Source organism: Vigna angularis, chromosome 6 (genome assembly GCF_016808095.1).
Source record: "Vigna angularis cultivar LongXiaoDou No.4 chromosome 6, ASM1680809v1, whole genome shotgun sequence".
In the NCBI taxonomy this organism is placed as follows: Eukaryota; Viridiplantae; Streptophyta; class Magnoliopsida; order Fabales; family Fabaceae; genus Vigna; species Vigna angularis.
Window position 1 is genome coordinate 2,590,314 of NC_068975.1, and position 25,723 is coordinate 2,616,036.

General features: G+C 33.2%; 3 protein-coding genes across 7 annotated transcripts; 1 reads left to right on the plus strand and 2 right to left on the minus strand.

The window, feature by feature from the left end:
- Positions 1-233: 233 nt before the first annotated feature.
- LOC108319811 (vesicle transport protein GOT1) lies at positions 234-5,606 on the plus strand. Of its 5 annotated transcripts, none has more exons than XM_017551098.2 (8): positions 235-450; positions 2,317-2,629; positions 3,436-3,518; positions 4,427-4,518; positions 4,621-4,701; positions 4,793-4,890; positions 4,973-5,054; positions 5,342-5,606. In XM_017551098.2, the coding sequence occupies exons 3-8, from the start codon at positions 3,488-3,490 to the stop codon at positions 5,378-5,380; spliced, it is 423 nt and encodes a 140-aa protein (XP_017406587.1). In that variant the 5' UTR covers positions 235-450; positions 2,317-2,629; positions 3,436-3,487; the 3' UTR covers positions 5,381-5,606. The 5 variants fall into 5 exon arrangements, with proteins under 5 accessions (XP_017406585.1, XP_017406587.1, XP_052735043.1 ...); XM_052879083.1 differs by having other exon boundaries at positions 2,317-2,607; positions 3,448-3,518; XM_017551097.2 differs by having other exon boundaries at positions 236-450; positions 2,317-2,607.
- A 14,930-nt stretch (positions 5,607-20,536) lies between these two features.
- LOC108319764 (uncharacterized) lies at positions 20,537-21,217 on the minus strand. Its single transcript, XM_017551007.1, has one exon. The coding sequence runs from the start codon at positions 21,215-21,217 to the stop codon at positions 20,537-20,539; it is 681 nt and encodes a 226-aa protein (XP_017406496.1).
- A 1,456-nt stretch (positions 21,218-22,673) lies between these two features.
- On the minus strand, positions 22,674-25,008 carry LOC108319773 (uncharacterized). The gene is made up of 3 exons (XM_017551016.2): positions 24,849-25,008; positions 23,383-24,036; positions 22,674-23,110 (listed from the first exon to the last, which is right to left on the minus strand). The coding sequence occupies exons 2-3, from the start codon at positions 23,969-23,971 to the stop codon at positions 22,947-22,949; spliced, it is 753 nt and encodes a 250-aa protein (XP_017406505.1). The 5' UTR covers positions 23,972-24,036; positions 24,849-25,008; the 3' UTR covers positions 22,674-22,946.
- Between the last annotated feature and the right edge of the window lie 715 nt (positions 25,009-25,723).

The window sequence follows — 25,723 nt, forward strand, 5'->3', positions numbered from 1 at the left end:
ACTCCAAAATCTCTTTTTCAAAATATCTCTTCTTTTATTGGATCGTCGTCCCGTCGCGATTCCGGTTGCGACAAACATCAACCATAAACTAAATTACAAAAGAAGTTTGTAAATTTGAAGTTAATTTTAATTTTATAAAAAATAGTTTTATTTCTTTTATACATTTTTCGATGTTAATCTTTCACGAGAAACTCGTCACATATAGAACTAATTCAACCCACTTCAGTCTTTGCCTCTAAGTTAACACAAAAATAAAATACTTAGTAACACTTATTTCTTAACACAGACGACTTAAAGTACCTGTTATTCTATTGGCTGACCAACGTAGATTCAATTCTCACGCGTCTCTCCATAAAATCACTTCCATTTTCGCCGTCGAATCACAACTTCCCCCGCCGTATCCGCCGCCGGTCACCACCTCTTCCCGGAGACTCCGCGCTAGGTTAACCGGTAATCATTTTTTTTTTGTGAATCTGAAGATTGTGCTGTTCCTGTTGCTGGATCCCTTTCATTTTTTAGCCGTAACTACTATGCGATGTGAGATCCAAGCGCTTCAATATATTTTTCTGTTCGAATCAATTTTTTCATCTTCTAATTTGGAGGTTTCTCTCTCTCTCTCTCTCTCTCTCTCTCTCTCTCTAATTAACAAGCGTTCGCGGCATGAACGTGTTTTCTGTGTTTCGTGTTTGCGTTTTTCAAAGCACGAAAGCATGTTGCCGCGAGAAATTCCTGTTCCGAATCGTTAAAACGTGTTACTTGTTTGTGTTCTCAACCGTTGTTTTTTGTTGAATTTGGTTAATTAGAATGGGACAGTGGCAAGTAAATATTCTCGCGGAAGCATTAGCTTTCTAGTTTGTTATGTATTTGTTTCTGTTATTGTCGATTATTGTGTTTGCCATGCTGTAGTTTGATAGTTTCGTAGATCTGGCCTTTGTTACAGTTAGTTGTGGATTTTTGGGTTTTCACTATTGAAGTAGCAAGGCTAATGCGACTATTTTCTATAAGGATTACTCATGGATGATCTTTGGTGCTTAAGTTTTGCTGTTTCCTTTTTTGTTTAAATTTCCATTTTCTTTTTCTTTTCATCTATTACATTTGTATTGACTTTTAAATGGATGCTGATTGACGCAGTTTAATTTGCGTAAAGGTACTGATTTTGAATATTTGAAGTTGTCAGAACATAATAGAGATCGACAATAGCATATTTTAAATCCTGGGAAGTGGTGCTTTGTGGCTAGCCCTGAAAATGTTGTTGTGGGAGAGTGGGAATTAGAATTAGTGCTATTTTGAACATTATAATTCAAACTAAGTAATTTATAATAGTACTAATAGAAGTTCTAAAAAACCGAAAAAAGAGCCCTAAGTTAAAGAATTTCATCATGAATAATATGCCACTTTACACACATAATCACCATTGATCTAAGAGCGATAAAAACCATACTAATGAAGTCAAAAAAATGAAAGGTGATGGTGAAGTTAATATTAAAAGAACGTATCACATTAGATAAAAATGAGCAGAATGGGAAGTGGGAAATCTAACGGAAAAAGAACAGTACACGGAAATATTAAGTCCGGGAAAGAGTGAAGGAACAGAAGTTAAATGAGAGGTAACTTTTTCTGTGAATTGTTAAGGAAGAAGTGTTTAAATCCCATTATTTTTCTGAAGCAAAAATTTCATTAGAAAATGTTAGACAAATCGCAATTTGACCCTAAAACAGACCCTAGTGCTATGGGTTTATGTTGCCTATAACACAGTATTGCCGATATAGTGTGTGGAAATCTACTACTGAAAATTCGTTTTGAACTTTGAATCCCATAGCAGCTTAGGGCCACTTCTTTTGACTATGGCGATGTTACAGCTTGCTGTTAATTACTAAGTAACACTAGTTGATGTATTTGAGTTGATTATATTTTGGTTTCACTAATTGTAGTTGATTGACCATGTATCTTTGCCAGGGTTTAAACTATTAGGACTTTGCTGTTTTATTTTATTAATCCTTGAAACTAGCTAATGGCACTGCGTAGGTCCTTCTGTTTAGGATGGCAATTAACAGAATCCTAAATTACATGTTAGGAGCTCTTGTGGTACATTTATGCTTCCTTCATCCACATGATGTCACCACTGAAAAATTCATTCTCTAAAATTAGGAATAAAACATAATTCTTTTGCTAAAACAGAAAAAGAAAAAAAAAACTGCAAGATCAAAATCTTAGGGCTTTTGCCCCAAAATAAGGAACGTATTGTAATTTCCAAATTCATAGCATTTTGTCTTCTCTTTTGAGGTCAGTCATGGTTCAGGGCGTTCAATGTTTCAGGCAAGACTGTGGGAAAGGGTTTAGCAGCAGAGAAGGGAATAAATTCTGCCAGGATGATTGAGTTTCTGGTCTGTGAAATCCCATTGGTAGGGTATCAGATATTACAGAGTTGATTGTGGCTGTTGACAGCTGTTGCTGGGCATATGGGATTCTGTCTCAAAATTGGTTCAGTAATTGTTCAATTACTGTCTACCTGAGTTTGGGGGGAATTGATGAGGTGATTGCAGATTGTAGGGGTGTGCTGAGTTCGACTGGACCTTTATGTTTCTTATGGATATTTGGAAGGAGGAGGTTGGTGTTATTGTAGATTTTGGTGAGGGGAATATTGCTATTTCTGATTTGGAATTATGTTTGCTAGTTGCTACCGGGTATAAATGATGAAAGGATTTCTGGGTTAAGTTCCTTAATAAATGATGATTGCTTGAGGTGTAGTTTCTGGAGTTATTTTGGATTTAAATAATGGATTTTTGGTATTAATGACTGATGATTTGTTGTACTTACCAGTCAAGTGATTTTTGTTTAGGTTACAGGAATTTTTGATTTTCTAAGTAATGGTATGGACTATGGAGGGATGTTTGAGCCTTTGATGATCTCTATGGGGAAATTTTCTACTGTGTTTTTGTCAACCTGTTAACTGTTGAAACTTGTAAAGAATGAATTTGTTGTTGCTTGCTTTCTTAATTTTCTCAGACCCATGCATGTGTGTGTATGTTATGCCTGCTGTGCTTCAAAGTGACTAAGGATGTAAACACAATTGGGAGGATGTATTTCTGTATGTGTATGAAAACTGCTGATTGGAGAATGGGTATGCTTATGGCTTCCCTACGGTTGCTATTAGAGAACATTTGGTTCAAGGAGGAAGAGAGATAAAGTGATTAGGGAGATGAAAAAGGTATCCACATGGAAAACTTATGTAAACCCTATTTTCCAAGGACCAAATTTGCACATTATATTTTAAGATTTTTCATACTTAACTCTCGATTCTCCTGGAATTTTTCCTTTTATTGAGATTTATGTTTGGCTTTGGTGTTGCTGTGTGTTCTTTAGTCAAACTAGTTGAGGAGAGAATATTTGTAAGCATTTCATATGATTTTTATTAACTGACTTATTTTCTTCCAGCATTTGTTTCAGTGAAAGTAAGACACTAGGACGTCTCAATCATTGGTATAAAATGGTTTCCTTCGAAATGAATGATCGAAAGAGTAAGTGGAATTTGATGTTTTTGCTGGCAATAATGTTATCGCATGACTTGGTTTTCTGTCTTTAGTATTCAAGCATATGGAACGAGGGTAGAGGTTATTAGAGTCCGCAATAATTCCATAAATAAATTAGTGATTGAATTAATTTATTTTGAAGAAATGCTATCTTGTCAAAATACCCTGTGTATTTTTTATTTTCAGGGTTTTATCAATAGTTTGTTAGAGGATTTAAATCATATAATTTGTGAAAGACCATTAATTTTTTCTGGAGTTAGCGAAGTTCTTTTAGCGAGTCCAAATATGCATGCACATTATGCTTTTCTGTCTTTTTGAATAACGCCTAGAGATTTTAAAATTTGTCTGCAACCTACTACTACTTATCTTGTTTTTTTTTTTTTTTTATCAAAGCTCCTTTGAGGAGAAGTTGGCAGTGTGGGCCATGTGTTGTGTTTATGCATTATGCTGGGAGCATGGTGGGTTTTGTCCATATAGGAGGTCAAGGTGAAATAAGAGGAAAAGGAAAAGAGCATAATTTCTGTCAATTCTATCCATCCTAAGCGAGAGATTAAACATGTTTTTATTTTTCGTATTTTGAAATCTCTTTTGATAGTATTAAAATAGTCATTACTTGTATAAATATTTTGCTGAATCCTTTCTTGATGTAGAAGTAACAATATGTCTGCACAATGCTATAGCAGCTATACCAGTGCTGTGAACCTATTTTCTTAGCAAGAAATCTTTCTAGATATCAGTTTTTAAAACATTTATTAGTTCTCTTGCTTTTTCGTACTTGTTCTGTAATCTTGACTAACAAAATGACAAGGTTAAATATATATGTTTTATTGCTGGCATATCTTTTTATCGTTCTAATATCTTCTGAAATTTAATGCTTGCATTGCCACATTAAACAGAGATTGGATTGGGATTAACGGGCTTTGGAATATTTTTCTCATTCCTTGGTGTTATGTTCTTCTTTGACAAGGGATTGCTTGCAATGGGAAATGTAAGTGTTATGACAAATTTCATGCTTATGATTTTTTATCTTTCTGCTAACTATGTGGTTCTACTTAATAATATCTTTTGTTACACTTGTCACTCAAATCAGATCCTCTTTGTTTCTGGAGTTTCCCTGACTATTGGACTGAAATCCACCATGCAATTCTTCATGAAACGTAGTAATTTCAAGGTAAACTTTGTCATCTGTTTCTTTCTTCATTCCATGTCTCTTCATGGTTCATTTTCAACCCTAACCTTTTACATATTTACTGGTTCTGTAGGGAACCATTTCATTTGGTATTGGATTCATTATTCTTATATTGGGGTGGCCTATTCTGGGCATGATTGTGGAGTCTTATGGATTCATCGTACTCTTCAGGTTTAGTCAAAATAAAAAAAGAAATCCTGTTATATGAAGTATGTTTTGTGCTTAGGACTTATGGTGAAATGATATTTTGCAGTGGTTTCTGGCCTACACTGGCTGTTTTCATTCAGAAGATCCCTGTTCTAGGTTGGTTGTTTCAACAACCATACATTCGATCGGTAAGTTGAGCTGAAATGTCTTTTTACTTTCATCATATTGCTTAAGCATTTACATTACCATTTAGTAGAGCTATTTGTTTTAGAATTTGAGCTGAAATGTCTTTTTCTATCATCATATCTTATGCTTCTGCATGTTATATCAATACTGGATTTTCATGGTCTTGAACAAATCTTAGTTACTGTGGTAGATCTGAACTTCTACGTTTTCAGTGATAAATGTCTTAAAGAAAAGTTGGGTGCATAATATGCTGAAATGATCGAAATCTGCTTTTTCTGTCAACTTGCAGTTATTGGATCGATACAGAGGCAGACGTGTGCCCGTGTAGCACGTGGAACTTTAGAAGATTATGTAGCTGCTAGCAAGCGCATATGTAAGTCACTGTAAAGATAATACTCTGATATGGAGACCCGAGTCTGAATTGTGATGGTAGAAAAGTGTGATAGCCATTTTATTCAAAGAAAAAATGGTTTTTGTATTCGTTTTACAAGTCCTTTGTAGTCTCTTTTTGATTCTGACGCTTATGGAAAATCAATTAATTGGTCTTCGGAGTTCTCAGTTCTTCAATTTCATCTGCATTACTATTCTAATCAGATGACATCTCTGGAAAGGTTTGTGCGCTTGGGGTGTTACTACTTGTGAGAGGAATATAACAATTTTAAATGATATCAAAATGGTGTTAGCGCAGCAATATGGGGATTTGATATTTTTATTTATTTATTTGTAATACACTCTTCCAGGGAGTGTTGGATTGACTGTAGAATTAAATTTTTTTGAAATATAATATCTTCCTAATTCATTGTGGTGCCATCTATTAGATTCTTCGCAGTTAACCCTCGGAATAATGTTGAAAGCTTAGTTGACTTTCACTTGAAGCATAGGAGTTTATGCTTTACTGGATTCGTTGTAATTAAATAGTAACCTAAATCAATATACAAATTAATTGAGATTTGTTTTTGTTTGATTTAAATTTAATATAAAATTTGAATTAAGTTCAAATAATGTTTTGCTATTCAGTGTGTATGGCGTGTGCAATTTCTTATAAAAATGTAAAATACATTTTATAAATAATAAAAATGAACAGTTTTCTTCGATAATATGCATCTTATATTGAAAAGTTGTTGTCGTAATTAGAATGTTCAATGGACGATGAAAAAGATAATGACTCTTAACTATACTTTATTAAAAAAATGACGTATTTTAAAAAAAAATAGTTAAAGAAATCAAATTTAAGTCTAGAAGGTGTAGAAAAATATTTTAACACTTTTGTAAATTCGTTAGAATATTTATTTTACCTCTTAGATCATATAAAATTATATAAAATATTAAATAAAACTTTTTTTTAATTTTTATGAAAAATACCTATTTGAGTTCAATAAGATTCTATTATAAAGATATTTATTTAGGCTCAGTGATATGCTGACCTCGCTTGTATTTTCTTTAAAAATCTAGATTGTGTAGGTCTTTCTTAAAGTTTTGGAAATTATAATGAACTTGAGAGTTCGCTTTTTCCTTTCTTAAGATTTCGTATTTACAATGGTATTCACTCAATCCCCGATTGATTTGTTTTGGACCAAGTGCCTAAATATTTTAGACTAAGTATATCCACTTCAAAAATATCTCTATTTTTATTGCTTATTTAAATACTATATTCTTCCACCTATTGATAAAATAACACAATAATACTTTTGTATGAAGTTGTATCTTTTTCAATTAAAAGTTTTGTTTGAAACTATTCTTACCTTTAATTTTGTAATTAAGTTGAAGCAACTACGTATGATTTTTTTTATTACAAGATTTCAGAATTACAAGATTTTAATATTACAAGGTATTACAAGATTTTAAAGACTACTGTACTTAAGTTTTGATAAATACAAACATACTATTGATAAATAATTGTAGAAATTTTGAAAGAAAATATAATAAATAAAATTTCATATTATTTATAATAGTTAATCAATATGTATGACTAGGGATGATTTATAATATGTAAACTTGTAACATTGTATTTAAATATAACAAATGCTTCTTGATTATCCATTTAAAATTAAGATGCGTTTCCGTCTAAGATTTTCAATCTTCTATCATATAAAAATTGGAAGAGTGGTGATTTCTTGTATGATACGATTGGAACACTTAAATGGTTTTGTGGCGTTCAGGACATAAACTCCTTTACACGTTAATAGCACTAAAATGATGGAAAAAGAAGTTATAATATCTTAAAGAATATAATAGTCCACTTCACAATCCTAGTTTTTTTTATACTGTTTTCAATCACAATGTAAAATTATTTTATATTGTCACTGGATCAATTTTTTCTCTATCTTAAAATGTTAACATTATTTTATATTTATTTATATTACCTGTTATTTTCAAAACAAATAAAAAGTCAATACAAATATTGAGAGTAAAAAGTTCAAACATATTTTAAAATTTCCAAAATTTATTTTTGTTTGCTAATATTTCATTTTTGTTTAAGTAATGATGTAAATCATGTTCAAAAAGATAGTAGACAATTTTAGGGAGAAAAGCTTTTTTTTTTTTAATTCCCTTGTTTAATGATACTTAAGAATTATGTTACATGCGAAAACATGTTTTTAAATAGAAGTGTCAAAATAGGATTTGATATGCTATAAAAAGACACTTTGTTGTGGATTCTATGATTAAATGGTATGGATGGGTATGAAAACTAACAAACATTAGGTGTTTCTCATAAGACCTAAGGTGTATGTTAGGAAGAGGTTCAAAATAAGAAGTTTCATGACATTCAATGGTGGTTGGACACTTTAGGGGTGGTTAGAGGTAGTTATTCAGTTTAGTAAGGGTTATCTTTTTAGGAGTAAAAGGTTCCTTCTAGTGGGTGTGTTGTATTTTCTTAAGTTTGGTCAGGGTTTATCCTGTATGAAAGGATTTATTTCCCTTGGATGTGTTTGAATGTTCCCTTAATTACGTTTTTCGTTAATGTTAATGTGAACTTACATTGAATTGTTAGTTTTGAGTGTTTAATCCTAATATATGATCTATAGATTGGTTTCTTACTCTCAAGAAACCTAACAAATTGGTCTGACCTGCCGAATAAAAAACACAAAGAGAGTCATGGAGAGTAGAGTGATCATGTTAGAAAGGGAAATTGAGGAAATGAGGGAAGAATCCATAGCCAACTTTCAAAGGCTCAGTGATATGATTGAGGATGTTATGCGCAGTCTTAAGAATATTGAAAAGGGTTCTGAAGGAAGCAAAGATTCTTTAAATAGGAATAGAGTAGGAAGAAGAGAAGAGGTGGATGAAGAATGAGAGGAAGAAAGAAGAGAAAATCAGCAGGGATGGATGAAAAAAGTAGAATTGCCTTCGTTTGAAAAAGGGGATCCCTCTTTAACCAAGAGAGTGGTGACTCCAACAACTTTATTAAAAGAAAAGGAGATTGAAGTGGTGACATTAGTTTGGAAGATGGGTAATGCTGAATTGGAGAAGGGATGTGGGAACAAAACCAGTTAACAACCAAGAAAAACACAAAGTTGTAGGAAATTCTAGGTACTTTGAAGGCATTTTCAGTACACCACAGGAGTTACCTCGCAAAAGGCATTTCAACCATCACATTCCTATTAAAGCCGGAATAGATCCAATTAATGTGAGACCTTATAGGTACCTAAACCTATTAAAGGCAGAAATTGAGAAACAAGTGACTAAGATGTTTCAGACAAGAATTATTGGACCCAGTAGTCCTTTTTCCACTCTAGTGATTTTGGTTAAGAAGAAAGATGAAAGTTGACATTTTTGCATTGATTATCAAGCTTTAAATAAGACTATAATTTCAGATAAATTTTCTATCCTAGTGATAGAGGAGTTGTTAGATGAATTGTATGGTGCTAGTTACTTCTTCAAAATTGATTTAAGGGCGGTGTATCATCAAATAATGATGGAGGAGAACGATATCCCTAAAACGAAGTTTAGGACACATCAAGGGCACTGTGAGTTTTTGGTGATGCCATTTGGGCTGTCAAATACCCCTATCACATTCCAAAGCATCATGAATATCGTTCTGAAGGAGTTTTTAAGGAAGAATGTACTTGGTTTTCTTTGATGATATATTGGTTTACAACAAGACTTGGGAGGAGCACAAAGAACATCTCCACCAAGTTGTTAGTACTTTAGGACAACTACAGTTGTTTGTTAATTGGAAAAAATGTGAATTTGGGAAGAACAAATAAGGTATTTGGGTCATATTATCTTAAGTCAAGGGGTACAGATAGACCCAAAGAAGGTGTTGGCTGGTCAAGATTGGCCTGTTCCATGGTCTATTAAGGCTCTAAGGGGTTTCTTAGGCCTTATGGGGTATTATAGACGTTTCATTAAAGATTACGGGAAAATTGCAAGGCCTTTGACATATTTACTAAATAAAGGACAAATTGTATGGTCCGCTCAATGCACCGAAGCTATGAACATCTTGAAGACAACATTAACAAAAACACCAATACTTGCTTTACCAGATTTCTCTTAAACATTTCATGTGGAATGTGATGCTTCAGGTAGGGGGTAGTGGCAACTCCATGGGATATCAATCTCTCAGCTTCTTATTCAATGGAATTTGGAAGGACCCGAAGGTGCTATGTGGGAAGATGAAGGGACCACTCGTGATCAATTCCTAGACTTTCACCTTGAGGACAAGGTTGTTCGAAATCTAAGGAGTATTGATAAGACCTTTAAGGTGTATGTTAGGAAGAAGGTTCAAAATAAGAAGTTTCATGACAGTTAACGGTGGTTGGGAAGTTTAGGGCAGTTTATGGGTGGTTAGAGGTAGTTATTCAGTTTAGTAAGGGTTATCTTTTAAGGAGGAAAAGGTTCCTTCTAGTGGGTGTGTTGTATTTTCTTAAGTTTGGACAGAGTTTATCCTGTATGAAGGGATTTATTTCCCTTGGATGTTGTTGAATGTTCCCTTACTTACATTTTTCGTTAATGTTAATGTGAACGTTGAATTGTCAGTTTTGAGTGTTTAATCCTAATATATGATCTATGGATTGGTTTCTTACTCTTAAGAAACCTAACATTTTCTCATTTATTTTCAAGAAGGATTAATCAGTTATCCAATTTCCACACCCTTAATTTTAGCAACAATTTGTACAACATTTTCAACTATCTAAAACAATAATGTCATAACATATTCTAATATTATATAAAAAAATCATCTAATTTTTCTAATTATATGCATTTATAGTAATATTCCATTTAAAAAGTTTAAAATATCACACATTCAATAAAACTAGAACAGTTAACCATAAAGAAAGTATATAAAAGTGACTTTACAATTATCCAAAACATAACTATAAGTCAAGTTTATGTACATAAATCTAGTATGAAAACTACCTACTCATATACAAAAGGTTTCTTTTATTACAACTCAAAATATAACATTAGCTACACTAAGAAAACTATACATCTCAACCCTCACTGCTTAGGGCCTGCTCCACTATTTGCTCATCTCCCTTTATTCACACCCATCAGGTGATCATTTCAAATTCATACAACAAGCACAAACAAAAAACAACACATAAAGGGTAAGTTAATCTTAACACAATCAGACATTTAGTTCACAAATCAACATATAATATCTTAACCTTCAAACTAAACATAATACCTAAACATATCATAACATCTAGACTCAAAAAGTATGGATACATGCGTTATTATCGAGCTACGGTGGGTTGTGCACTTATAGTGGCCTCTACTGCTCTGCAAATCCATTGCCAATGAGTTTCACTCTACTACACACAAGGTTAGTTCGTTAAACGCCTTAGGCAAAGGTAAAACCTTAAACTAGAACCTCCTGCTACTCTCACCATATGCCTCACCCATCTCTACTTAAGAATGGATGACCATTAGAGGGTCAGGATAACCCCCAAGCATGAGTTCCTACAATAATACATACACTACTTGAAACATCCATCAAGAATTTCACCTTATAAACTCTTTTCCAACCATACTTTAATACATAAATAGCATAAACCTTCATAACATTCCATATATTCTCCCAAACAAATTTTAAAGTATCCATATATTCTTCATTATAAGAAATAAAAGAAAAGAACATGTTGATAGAGGGAGCAATGTACAACTGAACTTATATCTCACATATGTGTTTTTGATGATGACAAAAGAAATGTTTTATAGTTTTTTGCACAACAAAATGACAAAACAATTGCTTGATTATATCTATGATTGTGCTTGAAGTATTTGTTATATGCATTCATTGTTTAAATATGAATCATTGGGTGAAACACTTTGCACATTGCATATCTGCATGAATTGATCAATTACACTGTGTGCATAATCTGTTAAAATTGCTTAGATATCAATATATGCTTATCAAAGGCAAAACAAAAAAGTTTTAACCGATTACATTAATTGTATAATCGATTAAAACTCGTTGCTATGCCAGTACATGATTACTCAATGCATTGAAGTGTTCTGAATGGAAAAAGTTTTCAAAATTGCTTAAGTATGGAATTTAACCGATTACGTTAATTTCTTAATCGGTTAAAATGCGTTTTATATGAAAACCTTTTTCTTGAAACGTCATAACTATCAATAACGATCATATTTTGAATGTTGTGGCTTGTATGAAATGTTTAATTGATTGCCTGCACTTTTAATCTATTAAATCCTATGCAAATTTATTGAAGTCATACCCGAATCAAATTAATATGCAATTAAAGTGGAGTATATACTAGGAAGTGACTCTTAGGTCGCCTCTCAAGGACCAAAAGTGATTCAAGCAATAGGTTAAACACGTAGTGGGTTGGAACATATTGTGCTAACCAAAATTAACCGTTAAAAGCACGAATTCAAACATTAATTAAAGACGGTTGGTCCTTGGCTTAGTTACTATGCTAGCTCTCTCTCTAAAAGCCACAAGCTTTCTAAATAAAGCTAAACAAAGTTTCTTGGCCAAATACAAGGCCTAAAAGTGAGCTATAGTACATATTTATAAAATGTGTTTTAAGATAAAGAAGAAAACTAAAATGTGATCCTCCACAAGAGTAGAATCCTTCAAACTCCATCTTCTTCTTCCATTTTCTTTGACCATGGCTCTTTATGAGAGGTCCAATGTCTTCCAAGGCTTAAGGGAAAGCAAGAACAAGCTTGAAAGTCCTTCTTCTTCTTCCAATCTCCTAGCCTTAACTTAAGTCGATGCTTCCTTCATGGATCTCAATTTAGTTCCCAAAACGGATTCCATCACTAAAGCATGCTATTATAAGAAGGTTGGTGTTCCTAAAGGGAAATTCAAGTGGATTCCAAAGGAACCAACACAAGCAACTAATAACATAGGCTCCAAATTCATTTGGGTACCTGCTACCAAACCATTAAATTGTTTTGCAGGTAATTGAGATGAATTGGAACTGCACTAGCTCAATGAATGCGCAAAATTGAAACTTAAATCCCTCATAGCTCCTTGAGTTCATCAAATGTGGTAACTGACTATAATACTAATAAAAGATGCATCATTTAGATTTTGTATAATCATTTGGATGTGTGTGATGAATGTTGGTTGTTTGGTATGAAAGAATTGTGTTAAAATTCATTTTTGCAAGTTTTAACCGATTATGTTAGTAGTGTAATCGATTAGACTTTTCTCATTGCTTTCTCTAGTTATTGAAACTGTGATATGCAATTTCTCATTGTTTTAATTGATTATGTTAGTATTTTAATCGATTAGATTTTTCTCACAACTCTCACTCTTTGCTAAAATTATGCTCTGTTATGTCTTAATCTGTTATGTAGATAGGGTAATCGATTATATATGCTTCTGTATGGGCTTTTAAATTTTCAAATGGGTTTCCCTCTAAACTTAATCAATTAGGGTAAAACCTCAATCAACCAGATTGTTCTTGCATATTTCCATCTTTTAATCTTGGATCAACCCTAATTTTCTAAAAAGAAATCATCTTGAATCCTAACTCCCCATGGCATCCTTGTCTAAATGTTACAATGGAGCTGCTAAAAAAGTCAGGTCAATAAGCCCCACAGGTTGGATCAGTGACGGAGACACACGAATGGACTTTGAGTGCTTCTAGCGCATGAGGACGATTATCTGGCACAAGTTTATGGGTATACTCTTCTTCAGGCGAGAAGGGTTTGTTTTCCAAGACTAGCTAGAGTATCAAGGCTTTGCAAGGTTTGTTGAAATATCATAAGATTGTTACCCTGACCTGATAAAGGTGTTCTATGCGAATCTCAAAGTTGAAAATGGAATTATTTGCTCTAAAGTAAAGGATGTGAACATAATACTTGATGGAGGCATTTGGTAAACCATTGATGGCTTCAAGCCTGATGGACACAAGTCTCACTTGGGTGTCCCTGGCATGAACAAGCTTGGAATATATAAAGCTTGCTTCTGAAATCTAGATGAACCCAAAGATTACACACTATTTAAAGTTGGGGGACTGAAAAGGGATGACCAGTTGTGCGCATTTGTTATTTCCTGGATTCTATTACCCAAAGGAGGTAATCATGCTCAACTCACAACTGAGGATGTATATCTAATTCATGCTCTCAAGGGAAGGCTACAAACTGATTGGACAACTACTGTTTGTGATCATATGGTTTAGATCTCAAAACAGAATATGGCTAGCCTTCCATATGTTGTTTTTGAGTCGTGTCATGCGTCATCATTTTGTTGACCTTACTGATGAAGTAACATTGAGCTGTAAAAAGACCAATTTGATCTCAAACCTTGCCCTTCATCATATGGGCTGAAGGAAAAGTGAAATAGGATGGACTTTCAAGGATGAGCAGAAAACTAGATGATGGAATTGACAATGTAGAAGTCTTTGAAAGTGACTCAGAAGATGAGGATATGGATGGGGATGTCAAGGTAGATGAAGATTACATAGATATTCCTTATTAGAATATGAGCTTAATATACCTTAATTCTATTTTGGGAAATTTTTAACTTAGCCATAAGGCTCTTTTTGCTGAAACATTCTGTTTTTATTATTCTTAGTTGTTAACGAAAGTTTGTTTGGAATTACTCTAATTTGTGTGACCAATGTTGAATTCTTGTTTGATGATTATATACATAAATTTTCATTGACTTGAGAAGTGTGACTACCGTGTTTGATATTGCTCATTTGAATGTTGTAGTGATTGAATGATTTTGTTCTAAGTATTAAACCTGGAATATGACTTGGTCTTGTGCTTCATCATTCATATTATTCATTGATCATGCATTGGTATACAATTGCTCAAATCATGATTATTGTGATATTAACACTGTAAAATGTTGAGAAAGTTGTTTTTGTAGGTTATAAAGTGATTACAACAGGTTTCATGATCCAATACACAGTGTATAACCATATCTGCGATTTTTAACATATTAAACACTTGCCTAATCTGATAAATAATTATATATCAATTTATAATCTATTACATTAATAATGTAATCGATTATCCAGCTAAATCTAGATTTATATGCTTATAACTGTAAGTTTAGATTGTTGTACAAGTTTTAAATGTTATTATATACATGTTTAGCATGAATCACATATCATATGTGTCATATAGCTCAAATTCACTTGAAAATCCATATGTGAAATATGCATAACTATGCGTTTGTAACTTTGTTGCAGATTTGCTAATACTTGTATCATATATTCTGTTGCATATAGCTGGTATCTTATTGTCTTTTGTGCAATAATACTCATTGCTTCATATACATTGTATACATTACATGAGTATTGGAAAATGCACTTGATATCAAATGTTATGTTAATGTGACATCAATATAAATGCTCTAATACATGTTATATACCTCTGATATATTGTTTTTGAAGTGTTACATTGAGCTGTAATATACTCTATTATTATTCTCATAAACTGTCACAATGTTATATCTCTTTTTGATAGGGGGAGCATCATATTCTCAAATAGTTTGTATGTAACTTTTGATGTTTCTTTTAGCACATATAAATTTCATGTTACTTGTTTTGCCATTTTTTTCTAATGCCAAAAAGGGGAAAGTAATTGGAAAACATGTTTCTTGTTAGTCATCATAAAAAAAGAGGGAGATTTTTGATAGAGGGAGCTTAAACCTCCTTATATATCTTGGTTATTGATGATGAACAAGAGAATGATTTTATAGTTTCTTACACAACAAAGGGCATAACAATTGTATTATATGTATCTTGTTTGTGCTTGATATATGAATTCATTATTGGTAAATCAATCATGCTTAAAACTGATAGAATATCTCATTTCTGGATGAAATAATCGATTTAACATTGTATATAATCTATTAGATTTCACCAAATCACTTTGTATGCTTAACACGGGTAAACTGCTCTATAGTAATCGATTACATAAGTTATCTAATCGATTAAAATAAAAAGGAATGTCGTGACTTGTTTCATAAGTGGGTTAATTTGTTTAGAATGGAAATCAGATTGAAAATTTGCTTAAGTAAAGGATTAATCGATTACATAAGTTGTCTAATCGATTAAAACAATGTACTTTATTTAATCCAGTTCATTTAATGGCCCAGTCTGTTATAACTGTCATTTAACATTGTATATAACTGGCTTATGTGATTAAATAATCGATTACATGCTCATGATAATCTGTTAAACCAAAAGCAAAAGCTTAACAGATTACACAAAAACCTTAATCGATTATAATGCGTCATGATTTGAAAAATCCTATATATATGCGTCTTGAGTTATGTTTCAAAAAAAATTAATTGTTATCATTTTCAAATACTAACGTTTACATTTAGTTTTGAATATAGGAGCGTTCAAGAAGAGATCTTAAAGAATCAAGGCTACATTAGTTGCTTATACATCAAGATTTTTTCAAGAAAGTGGACTAAAGTTGTTTTGATTTGATTTGGACCAAAAGGAGTGTGACTTGAAGATCAAAATCACCATAGACATTCTGTATTTGTGTACCTATGTGGGTTTGCTAGGTGTTGAGAGTTGTGAGTATTCTGAAGTGTTGTAAGAGAGTGAGGTTATTAATGTCTAATAATGCTATACTGATTTTGAGTGTGGAGAGAAGTGCATTGAGAGAGATATCTCTATATTTCTGTAAACTCAATCAATTTTTTGCAGAATCCCTTCAACTAAGGTTGTTGAAGGAGGAATGGACGTAGGCTTGGGGTTAGCCGAACAAGTATAAATGTCTGTGTTGGTCTTTCTCTCTACTCTTTCTCTTTTATTGTTGATTCATCACTTATTGTTTATTGATTTCAAGAAAGCCAAAGATTTCACAATGATTTTGAAACGACCAATTTGTGAGGCTTAATCCAATTCACTCCCCATCTTGGCTTGAGATATAAGGCATTTCTTTTCGTACACAAGGTTTAACGTTGGGGGTCTTCTTTAGGGCCCAATATGAGTTGATTTTAATGTTGAATTGGCACTTATCTTGCTATAAATTTAGTTGAATATCCATCATAATCACTCCAATTTTACTTGTTTTATAGGTTTACAGGAAATCAGAGAATTAAAGTTGAAAATTGATGAAAACAAAGAAATTCCAAGCAAATTGCAACAATCTGTCTACAACACGACTAGAGCCCTAAACAGGGGCTTGAGGCTCACAAAGAAAACCCATCATGGAAGGTTTCCTCATGCCATGGAGAATCCTTTATCATGAAGTAATCTCAAGATGGCTCCAGCTTAGGAACACACAACTTAAGTCTTGGAGGAAACCCACCTAGGGAGGAAACCTGACGGTTAGAGCTGTGAACCACCGTTGAAGCCACGATGACAAATTCTACATAAACAGAACTTCTAGACAATTTTGAGAGACTTGGAAAGGAAAGCTTTTTAGGAGTTCTTGAGAGGACTTTTACAGAGACTTTGAGAGAGACTCTAGAGATTCTCCTCACTCACTTTCTCTCTATTTAATAGAACATCTTTAGAGGATTAGGAGATGGAGTTTCTTCTTTGTTGTTACTTCTAATTGCCATTTATGAAGAGTTAAATCTCCTATGTGTTGGAGTAAGATTTAAATGCTTTGAACTCTCTTATATTTGGTACTACCTTTGATTTATGAATGCTTACTTTTGATTATAAGTTTGTTAATTGATTTATGGTTAACGTTGGATGAATTGATCTCTCATCCTACTTCACTACCTTATGATTCAGTGGGAACTAGTCTCAAGTTGTGGTCTAATCAGTTTTTTTTTGTGTGCTTTAAGATGTTAAGAATGGATCTAGGGATGTAGCTAGATATAAAGTTTTGATCTTAATGTAGGTGATCTGATCGAAGACGCCTAAAGGAGATGTTGAATGCACGATGAGAACGTCCTTCGAAGCTTCCTTCAGAAAGTATGAAAACAACAGAAATTACAAATACAGTCGACACAATGAACTCGAAACCCTAATTGGACCAAATGTGAGATCAAACTCACTAGAACTTAAGAAGCTAGGATTTGAACGGTAAAAAACCCTAGAGACACAAAATGAACTCTAGAATGGTGAAGGAAACCTAAAACGAACCGATTAATCGGTTCAAATGAGTCATTGAACGGTGGAAAAGAAGAAAATAAACTGAGAAATGTTTTTGATTGGTGAAAATGTGAAGAAATGGTGAAAGAAGGACTAAACCTTAGAAAAAGATGTGGTTGGATGATGAGTGAGGTGAAACTACCTTCGAAGACGTGAATAGAGTGTGGATTTGTGAAGAGGAATGGAAATCTCTGAGGAGGATGAGGAGAGCATCTCAAGAGCGAGTGAAATGCTCCTGTTGCTCGAGAGAGAAAAATGAAAGTGGTTGAAGATGTGCCTCTGATGTGCTGAATGAGATGTGTGCTTAATGAAGATGTGATTCAACGACGAGACGTTGCGTGGCTGAAGACGTGGCTTGTGCACGAGAAGCTTATTGAAGAGGTGACAGCTATTGATGCGCGGAGGAAATGGAGATGTTGCGTTGATGAGAGAGAAGCTTATGGAAGCACCTTGGAAATAATGGAAAATGGAGAAATGAAAGAGTGTGCTTGGAAGGTGGCTAGAGGCGAATCCCTAGGACTCTCTAGCCTGACTTTCAAGGAGAATTGTATCTGGAGTGCTCTCAACAGAAATCAAATTTTCATTCTCAAAAGTCATTAATACAATGGTGGAGATGGGTATTTATAGTAACCCATGCTCCATGAAAGCTAAAATGCATATACAATAAAGTGTAAAAGAAATACAAGAGAGCCATGAGGAAAGTTTATCATGCAGTATTCCATCATGATCCATTCAAGCAACAACTAAGGAATCATACTAAAAGGTGGTGATAATAGGTTGTAGGTGCTAAGAATGGATCTAGAGTTTACACTCAACAGTGGGGACCATGCCACTTTTCAAGCATTGTTAGACCAACAAAAGGTGTGGAGATGAAACTTGCATTACTCTCTCTAATAAAAGCAAATCAATTTGTCGAATTAGACCAAGAAGATCCTTTCAATCACTTGGTTAGAGTAATGCTACAATATACTACAATGAAATACATATGATGCTATAGTAACACTACAGTATGAAAAGCTTGGAACTTGGAAGTAGAAAGCCGAAAATTAGAAAAGGAAGAATTGAAAACCACTCATAAAATACTTAAAGCAATGATGACCTTTAAATAAAAGAAGGTGTTTCTCAAAGCAGAGTATACAAATAAGTTCAAACTTTATATATATATATATATATATATATATATATATATATATATATATATATATATATATATATATATATATATATATATGAATATATGAATAAATAAATAGATGTTGAACAATTATGTATGATTACAGTAGATATCATATCCTTTCCATATCACGTGGGTCACCAAAATCATTAGCACCACACAATTTTTCAATGATATAACTTTGTATTGTCCAAGACTTTGGTACATTTGATGGTGATAGAGGGTACATGTTTGATAGTGTTAGTGGTATGTAGTGATGTGATAGCTTGATTGAGAAAGCAGGTCCCAACGATCTCTAACAAATAAGGTATGCCTTGAACCATAAAAGATGAACATAATTGTATATATGTTGGTTTGGTGCCTCACTCAATTAGCTTTGGATGAGGTATGAAAGCACAAAAAGTATAAAAGTATAGCATGAACAGAAAATTGTAAAGTGATAATCAGGATAGCTTCAACCATTGTTGGGTTTAAAGTATAAGAGGCAAAAGAATGAAAAGGAAACTGATATTTTTTTATTAAGCATAAGCAATAAATATTTATACTACAAAATTTGTAACTGATTTGAGAAATATCTACTAAACCTAATTAATTAAAAAATGCATAAAATCCTCCTAAAAAGTAGGATATGGATATATTTTTATTTAACTTATTTGACTCCTTCAACCAAATGTTGCTTGAGTCACAAAATTTCAACAATCTCCTCCTTGACTCAAAGTCAACATACACTAAGTTTTTTCGTCTTTGACTGTATCATCTAAAGTTCCTTCACTTTTGGAAGTCCCGATCACAATTTCTTGTTTATTCTTCACGTCCTTTCAATCTTTCGCAACTTTCTCATCTACTTGTAGTTGTTCTTTTGGCTTTTTCGCATTTTCAGCTTTTGCTTTGGGAAGAGTTATCCTATGATGCTTTTCTTCCTCTAATTTTTCTGGTTTAATTTGACTTTCACCAACTTTAATACCCACTAGCTCTACTTTCTTGTCATTCAGAGATGAGGTTCTTTTAGGTCCAGGTCCTCTGACATCCATATGTACTAACTCCAACTTGTTTGTTGCTCTCCAAGATTTGTCTTTTGGAGAAGACAACCTTGTTTGTTTTACATATTGCAAAGCTGCGCATACAGGTGATTTCTCCTCTAGTTTGGGAAGCCCTTGTACTTGCATATTGTCTTCAACCTTGTGCATAACAAACTGCTCTTCATCAATCAAATTCAAAGCAAAGCTCTTGCCTTTCATTTGAACTCTGAATAATTCTTTATTATCTGAATCTTTAATCATGCAGGTTTTATCTTCAAATAGAACTTCATAGCCTTTCTCTATAAGTTGGCCAACACTCAACAAGTTTTGGTCAATTTCAGGAACGTATAGAACATCAGTAATTAATTTCAAACTTGTGCAACCTTTGATCGCGATGGTTCCTTTGCCCTTCACTGCTATTTTTGCTCCGTTTCCAATTCTGACATTTGTGTTGTAGGTTGCATCAAGATCTTTGAATAATTCTTGATCATAAGTCATGTGGTTCGTGCAACCACTATCAATTAGCTAACTTTCTATTGATCTTGCAGTAGCAAAGCAAGAAACAACAAAAAGTTCTTCTTCTTCACCCTCTTCAACAACAACTTGTACATTCTCTTGTGTTTTTGATGACTTACAGATTTTCTTCACATGCCCTAATTGTCCACATTTATGGCATTTCACATCTGGCCTCCACCAACACTTTGTATGTGGATGATTGTTTTTCTTACAAAAAGGACATGATGGAAAAACATGAGAGGATTTACTATCATTTTTGTGGTTGAAACTTACTAACTTACCCTTTTTTTTTTCAGAAATTTAGTTGTCAAAGCCCCTTCAATATGATATTCTTCTCTCATGAGTCTTCTTTGTTCTGGAGCCTGAAGTGCGATCAAAAGTTCTGCCAAGGTAATAGTAAAAAGATCTTTTGAGTTCTCCAAGGAACTCAATGTGGCTTCATATCTTTCTGGAATTGTTACAAGTATTTTTTGAATAATTTGAGAATCACGAATCTCAATGCCAAGAAGACGTATTTTGTTTGCAATGCCGAGAAGCTTGTCCACATAATCTTTTATTGTCTCCGAATCTTTCATCTTTTGCATCTCAAGTTCTCGAACCAGATTCAAAGCTTGCATTCCTTTGATTCTCTCATTACCTTCATACTCTTCCTTCAAAAACTTCCAGATTTCATATGTCGTTTTTAACGTTATTATTTTGTTGAAAATGATTGGAGATACGGCTGTGAACAAAATTGATTTGACTTTGGATTTTCGAAGCCTCTTTTCTTTGTGATTTTTCATTTGAGCGACCGTAGGATTATTTGGCAAGGGAGACACTTCGTAGTGCTCTTTTACCGTTTCCCACACATCGTTAGCATCTAGATATGCTTTCATTTTGACAACCCACATTTGATAGTTTAGTCCATCAAATACAGACACATAAACGGTGGTAAAGGATGTTTGAGATTCCATCTTATGTGTGGTGGCTATTTTGTGGTTGTAGGTGTTTGTGAGTTATATCACAGATCCCGTAACATCCTTTATGCTCTTGATACCAATTGTTGCGTTTTAAAGTATAAAAGACAAAATAATGAAAAGGAAACTGATATTTTTTATTGAGCATAAGCAATAAATATTTATACTACAAAATTTGTAACTGATTTGAGAAATATCTACTAAACCTAATCAATTAAATAATGCATAAAATCCTCCTAAAAATAGGATAAGGATATATTTTTATTTAACTTATTTGACTTCTTCAACCAAATGTTGTTTGAGTCACAAAATTCCAACATTCAACTATTGACAAATCTCAACGATTTTGTATTGTTGATAATCAGGATGCCTTTAACCGGAAGTGACATAGGAAGAATGACCTCTTGTTCAACATGAAAAGAAGAAATTGGAAAAAGGTTCAAGGTCACGAATGTTGGAACAGGCTGAACAACCCCAACAAGATGTCGAGTTTTAAAAATTAATAAAAACAAGAGTAGAAAATCCTAATGAAAAAACAAAAGAAAGAACAATAAAAAGGACGAAAAATAATTAAGACCCAAAAGAGTTTACCATTCATAAAGGATGACAGAAAGGGATGCATGAAACTAGATGCAACGGCATGGTTGTTTTTCTTTATATCCATAATTTTGAAATTTTGTCTTCGCTGCTGGCTTGATTCCTTGATTTGAATTTTTATCATATATTTTTTAGCAACTCCAAGAACCAATAGAGCGTCCCCTCCCCTGCATAACAACATGACTAAGATTCTCGTTGGTTAGAATGTCCCGAGAAACAGAAACACGACGACTAAAGTTACAGTGCAAGCAAGAAAAGAGGAAATTTAGTTGACAAATAAGAAATTATGAGACAATAAGAATATATTTTCTTAAAAAACAAGAAGCTATACACTTGTAATGGGAGATGGGAGAGGTACTTCCATTAGCGACAGTGATAATGGAGTGAAGAAAAATTACAAATTGTTTCTAATGGGAGTCCTTAACTATATATGATTAGACGGACCTGTATCAAAGATTCAAGCAAATTCTTAAAGGTTGTGAAGAATTCAAACATCTTACCCATAATACTTGAATGGACAACATTTGTGATAGGTTGTGATGGATCATGTTGTTAGGTCAAAAAAAGACCTTTGATTCAATTCAAATGGACCAGTTTCATCTCATACAAGGATTTTGATACAGGTGTGTGTAATGCAGGATCAAACCTGCTTTGGTACAATGTCAAAAAGGTATCTGAAAAGTATATTTTGATAATTCATTTCACTGTACATTTTTGCAGATGTAAATACAATTACGTTCTGTAGAATAGAAAATATCCTATTTTGAGCCAAACCAAATATTGTTACTTCATTCTAATTACAAAATGTATCCTAATAACTATAGTATATACAACACATGCCAATAGCTACACATAGCATAAGCTAAGTCTTCAAATATAAGCAAACAAAGTTACAGTTCACAGTTCACAACCTAATGATATTCAATAGTGACACATTGGTTTGCGGCACCAAGTAGTCACTCAACACCAAAAGTTCCAATTTACAACACAAGCTATGTACATATAGTCTATACAAAATGTGGAAGCCATGACAATAAGAAGCATGCTCTAGCCAACAGAAGTTTAAAACTGAAGAAACTTGGTGAGGGTTCAGGGCTGCACACTTTGAAAAAATGATGAAATTCATAATTTATGACATGGTACTTCCCCTAACTGAGTTCAATCCATGAGTTTTCTGAAAGTTCCAACTTTTCCATCTCAAAGTGCTTAGCCATCCAAACTGAATCAAAGGTTGCCCAAAATGTTGCAGATTCACTATATTCCTTCTGTACGGTATCAGAAAATTCCTCAGACCTGTCATAACAAAAAAATTAACATTATTATTAACCCATAAAGGAACATAAGTACGAATAAAACATAGGTTCAGTTCTTTAAGTGTTTTTGTTACTACTGTCCAATCAAAATTAAAGCTTTATTTCAGTAACCAAAGCCACCATAGATCCTAAACTTCATTCTGCAGATCATGGATGTGAATGAAACTCAAATTTTGATCAGATAAAACACCAAAAGAAGGAGTTAAGGAACAACATGAGTATTATCCTAAAAATCTTTGGTGCAAGGATTACCATTAATACACATTGTCTTGTAAAGATGAGCAACATGAGGATCTCCTTTAGTTCTCCCATGCTGCTTTTCCAAACACTCCAGAAAGGCTAAGTCAGCCTTCAGCAGCGTAGCTTGATCGTGAGTATCATACCCTATATCATGGCAGTAACAGCAGAAATCCAACCAATCAATCGGTCTCCTGTCCCAAACAAGAGATCCTCCATCTTTCCCACTTGACCAGTTTGGTCCACAGTAATGTCCATATCTGGGGAACAGCTGAGAAAGAAATGCTCTAACCCCTGTATGCCATGGAACCTTACACACATATGGCCGGAAATGCAAAGGTATAGCATCACCATCTTCCCTTATACCATTCTGACCACGTTGTGCTTGCCTCCTTAACCCTTTATTGATAGTGGATGGTCTTTGAAATTTGTCTCCAGCACTCTTTCCCCAAGGAAACAATGAAATGAAGGGCAGTTTGGATTCATCTCCAGATTCTTCTCTAGGTTGTTCAGTTAAAGCTTTGGTAGGAACTGAATTAGTCACTGAATATGGATTCAACTGAGCATTAAACCAAGGGATTTTACCAAGAAATTCCAAGTCCATGGCGTACAAAACTAGAGTCACCAAAGCACACAGCTTGCTACCACAGAACCAAATATTCTGAAAACCTGCCAAAAGAAAAACAGCTTAGCCTTTTTTCTAGAATGTAACTAGAATGCAAATTTTTTTCTCAGCCACCTAATCATACATGACATGTATAATAAAATTGTCATGTTTTGCAATAATTGTTTAAGAAATCATATCTAGGGTGATTTCTAACTGATTGATGAGAGTACAGAAATCATTACAAATCAAGCCTTTTTGGATTTTCTAAAATATATACGGATTATAACTTGGTGTGTATTGAATTCTGAAACCACGCTTTGCATCAGAACTAGGGCTAAATTGGAGGCATCCCAACACATCAAAGATCATTTCAGAACAAAGTCAATGAATTTGAATAATACTTTGTCTAATCGAGCATTGGATGAAGTCTTCTATGAATATGCAGAATCTGAAAAATATACCAAAAGATCATGCAAACTTCCACATACCCCTTTAAATATATCTACACATAGACTTCAGTACACATTCCTCATCTTGAAAATGAAAAATCGCAGAAAAGGGCGAGCTGGGTTTCTTTCTTCTATATTGTTATACCATAAACACACCCGTTTTTGTTTTTTTTTTTTTTTATCTTTTTCTTAAAAGAAGAAAACTTGAACCCACCCATTTAAAGATATGCACAAATAGACCCCAGTACACATTCCTCAGCTTGAAAATAAAAAAATTACATAAACTGGGTAACTGTGTTTCTTCTATATTGTTCAATCATAACGGCACACCCATTTGATTCTTTCATTTCATTTTCTAAAAAAGAAGAAAACTTTGAACTTAGAAGGGTAATTCATAGTCAGAGATAGAACATGATCAAACTTACTTGTAGTTCATCTGCTAAACCATGTTCTGAGGTGAAAGGAAGAACAAGAAACTGAAATGTGGTTGTGAGGCTGGACTTGGGTGGGAACATGGTAACCACAAAACCACCACTCATTCAACACCATTTCTTCATGAGCAGAGTGGGACCCGTCAAGAAATGGAACCAAAATAGTTAGCTTTTATATATGTTCACCAATGGCATTTTGGGAAATAACTTAATATTGAATAGTGATATATAACCTGTTTGGATGGGAAAGAATCACGCATAGTGAGAAAAGGAATGCAGAAAGGAAGTGTGAAAATCGGATTTCTTTAAAACAAGTTACGATAAATGAGAAGAAATGTTCGAAAAGAATTATTATTTAAAAATACAAAGAAATTATATTTAAAAATAAAGACATGTATTTAATTTTGGTAATGTTTTTGGAACATGATCTACGTGTAAGTAATAAGATTTGAGTGAGATAAACAAACTCTGATATATGTTTTTGAGGTTTGTAACGTAAGAGAATATTATTATCAAGACTCTCACAATCTTTATGAATTAAAGAAATAATATGAGAAAATTAAATACTATATGTATTTATAAAATTTACGGATAATATTAAGATTATATAAAATAATATCAATAGCTTATAATTATATACATGATAATAAGAAAATAATATAAGATAACGTGATACTTTACATTTATAAAAAAATTGGATTACCGATAGTTAGTATTTGTTGAAAACTGTAAAAGACTCCAATAATGGTTATTTTTCAAAGGACCATTGACAAAAAAATTTGTTAGTAAAAATGTCGTTAATAACATTTATCGACGGAAATATTCATTGGTAATTATTTAGTAATTATCGACTAATATATCTTTTAATA

Bases quoted from the DNA above. Each gene is read 5' to 3' on its own strand.
- LOC108319811 (XM_017551096.2), top strand. From the start codon at position 3,488: ATGGTTTCCTTCGAAATGAATGATCGAAAGA. The intron at 3,519-4,426 runs GTAAGTGGAATT...CACATTAAACAG, and splicing joins CGAAATGAATGATCGAAAGA to AGATTGGATTGGGATTAACG. The intron at 5,055-5,341 runs GTAAGTTGAGCT...GTCAACTTGCAG, and splicing joins AACAACCATACATTCGATCG to TTATTGGATCGATACAGAGG.
- LOC108319764 (XM_017551007.1), bottom strand. From the start codon at position 21,217: ATGGAATCTCAAACATCCTTTACCACCGTTTATGTGTCTGTATTTGAT.
- LOC108319773 (XM_017551016.2), bottom strand. From the start codon at position 23,971: ATGGACTTGGAATTTCTTGGTAAAATCCCTTGGTTTAATGCTCAGTTG. The intron at 23,111-23,382 runs GTAATCCTTGCA...TTGTTATGACAG, and splicing joins CAAGACAATGTGTATTAATG to GTCTGAGGAATTTTCTGATA.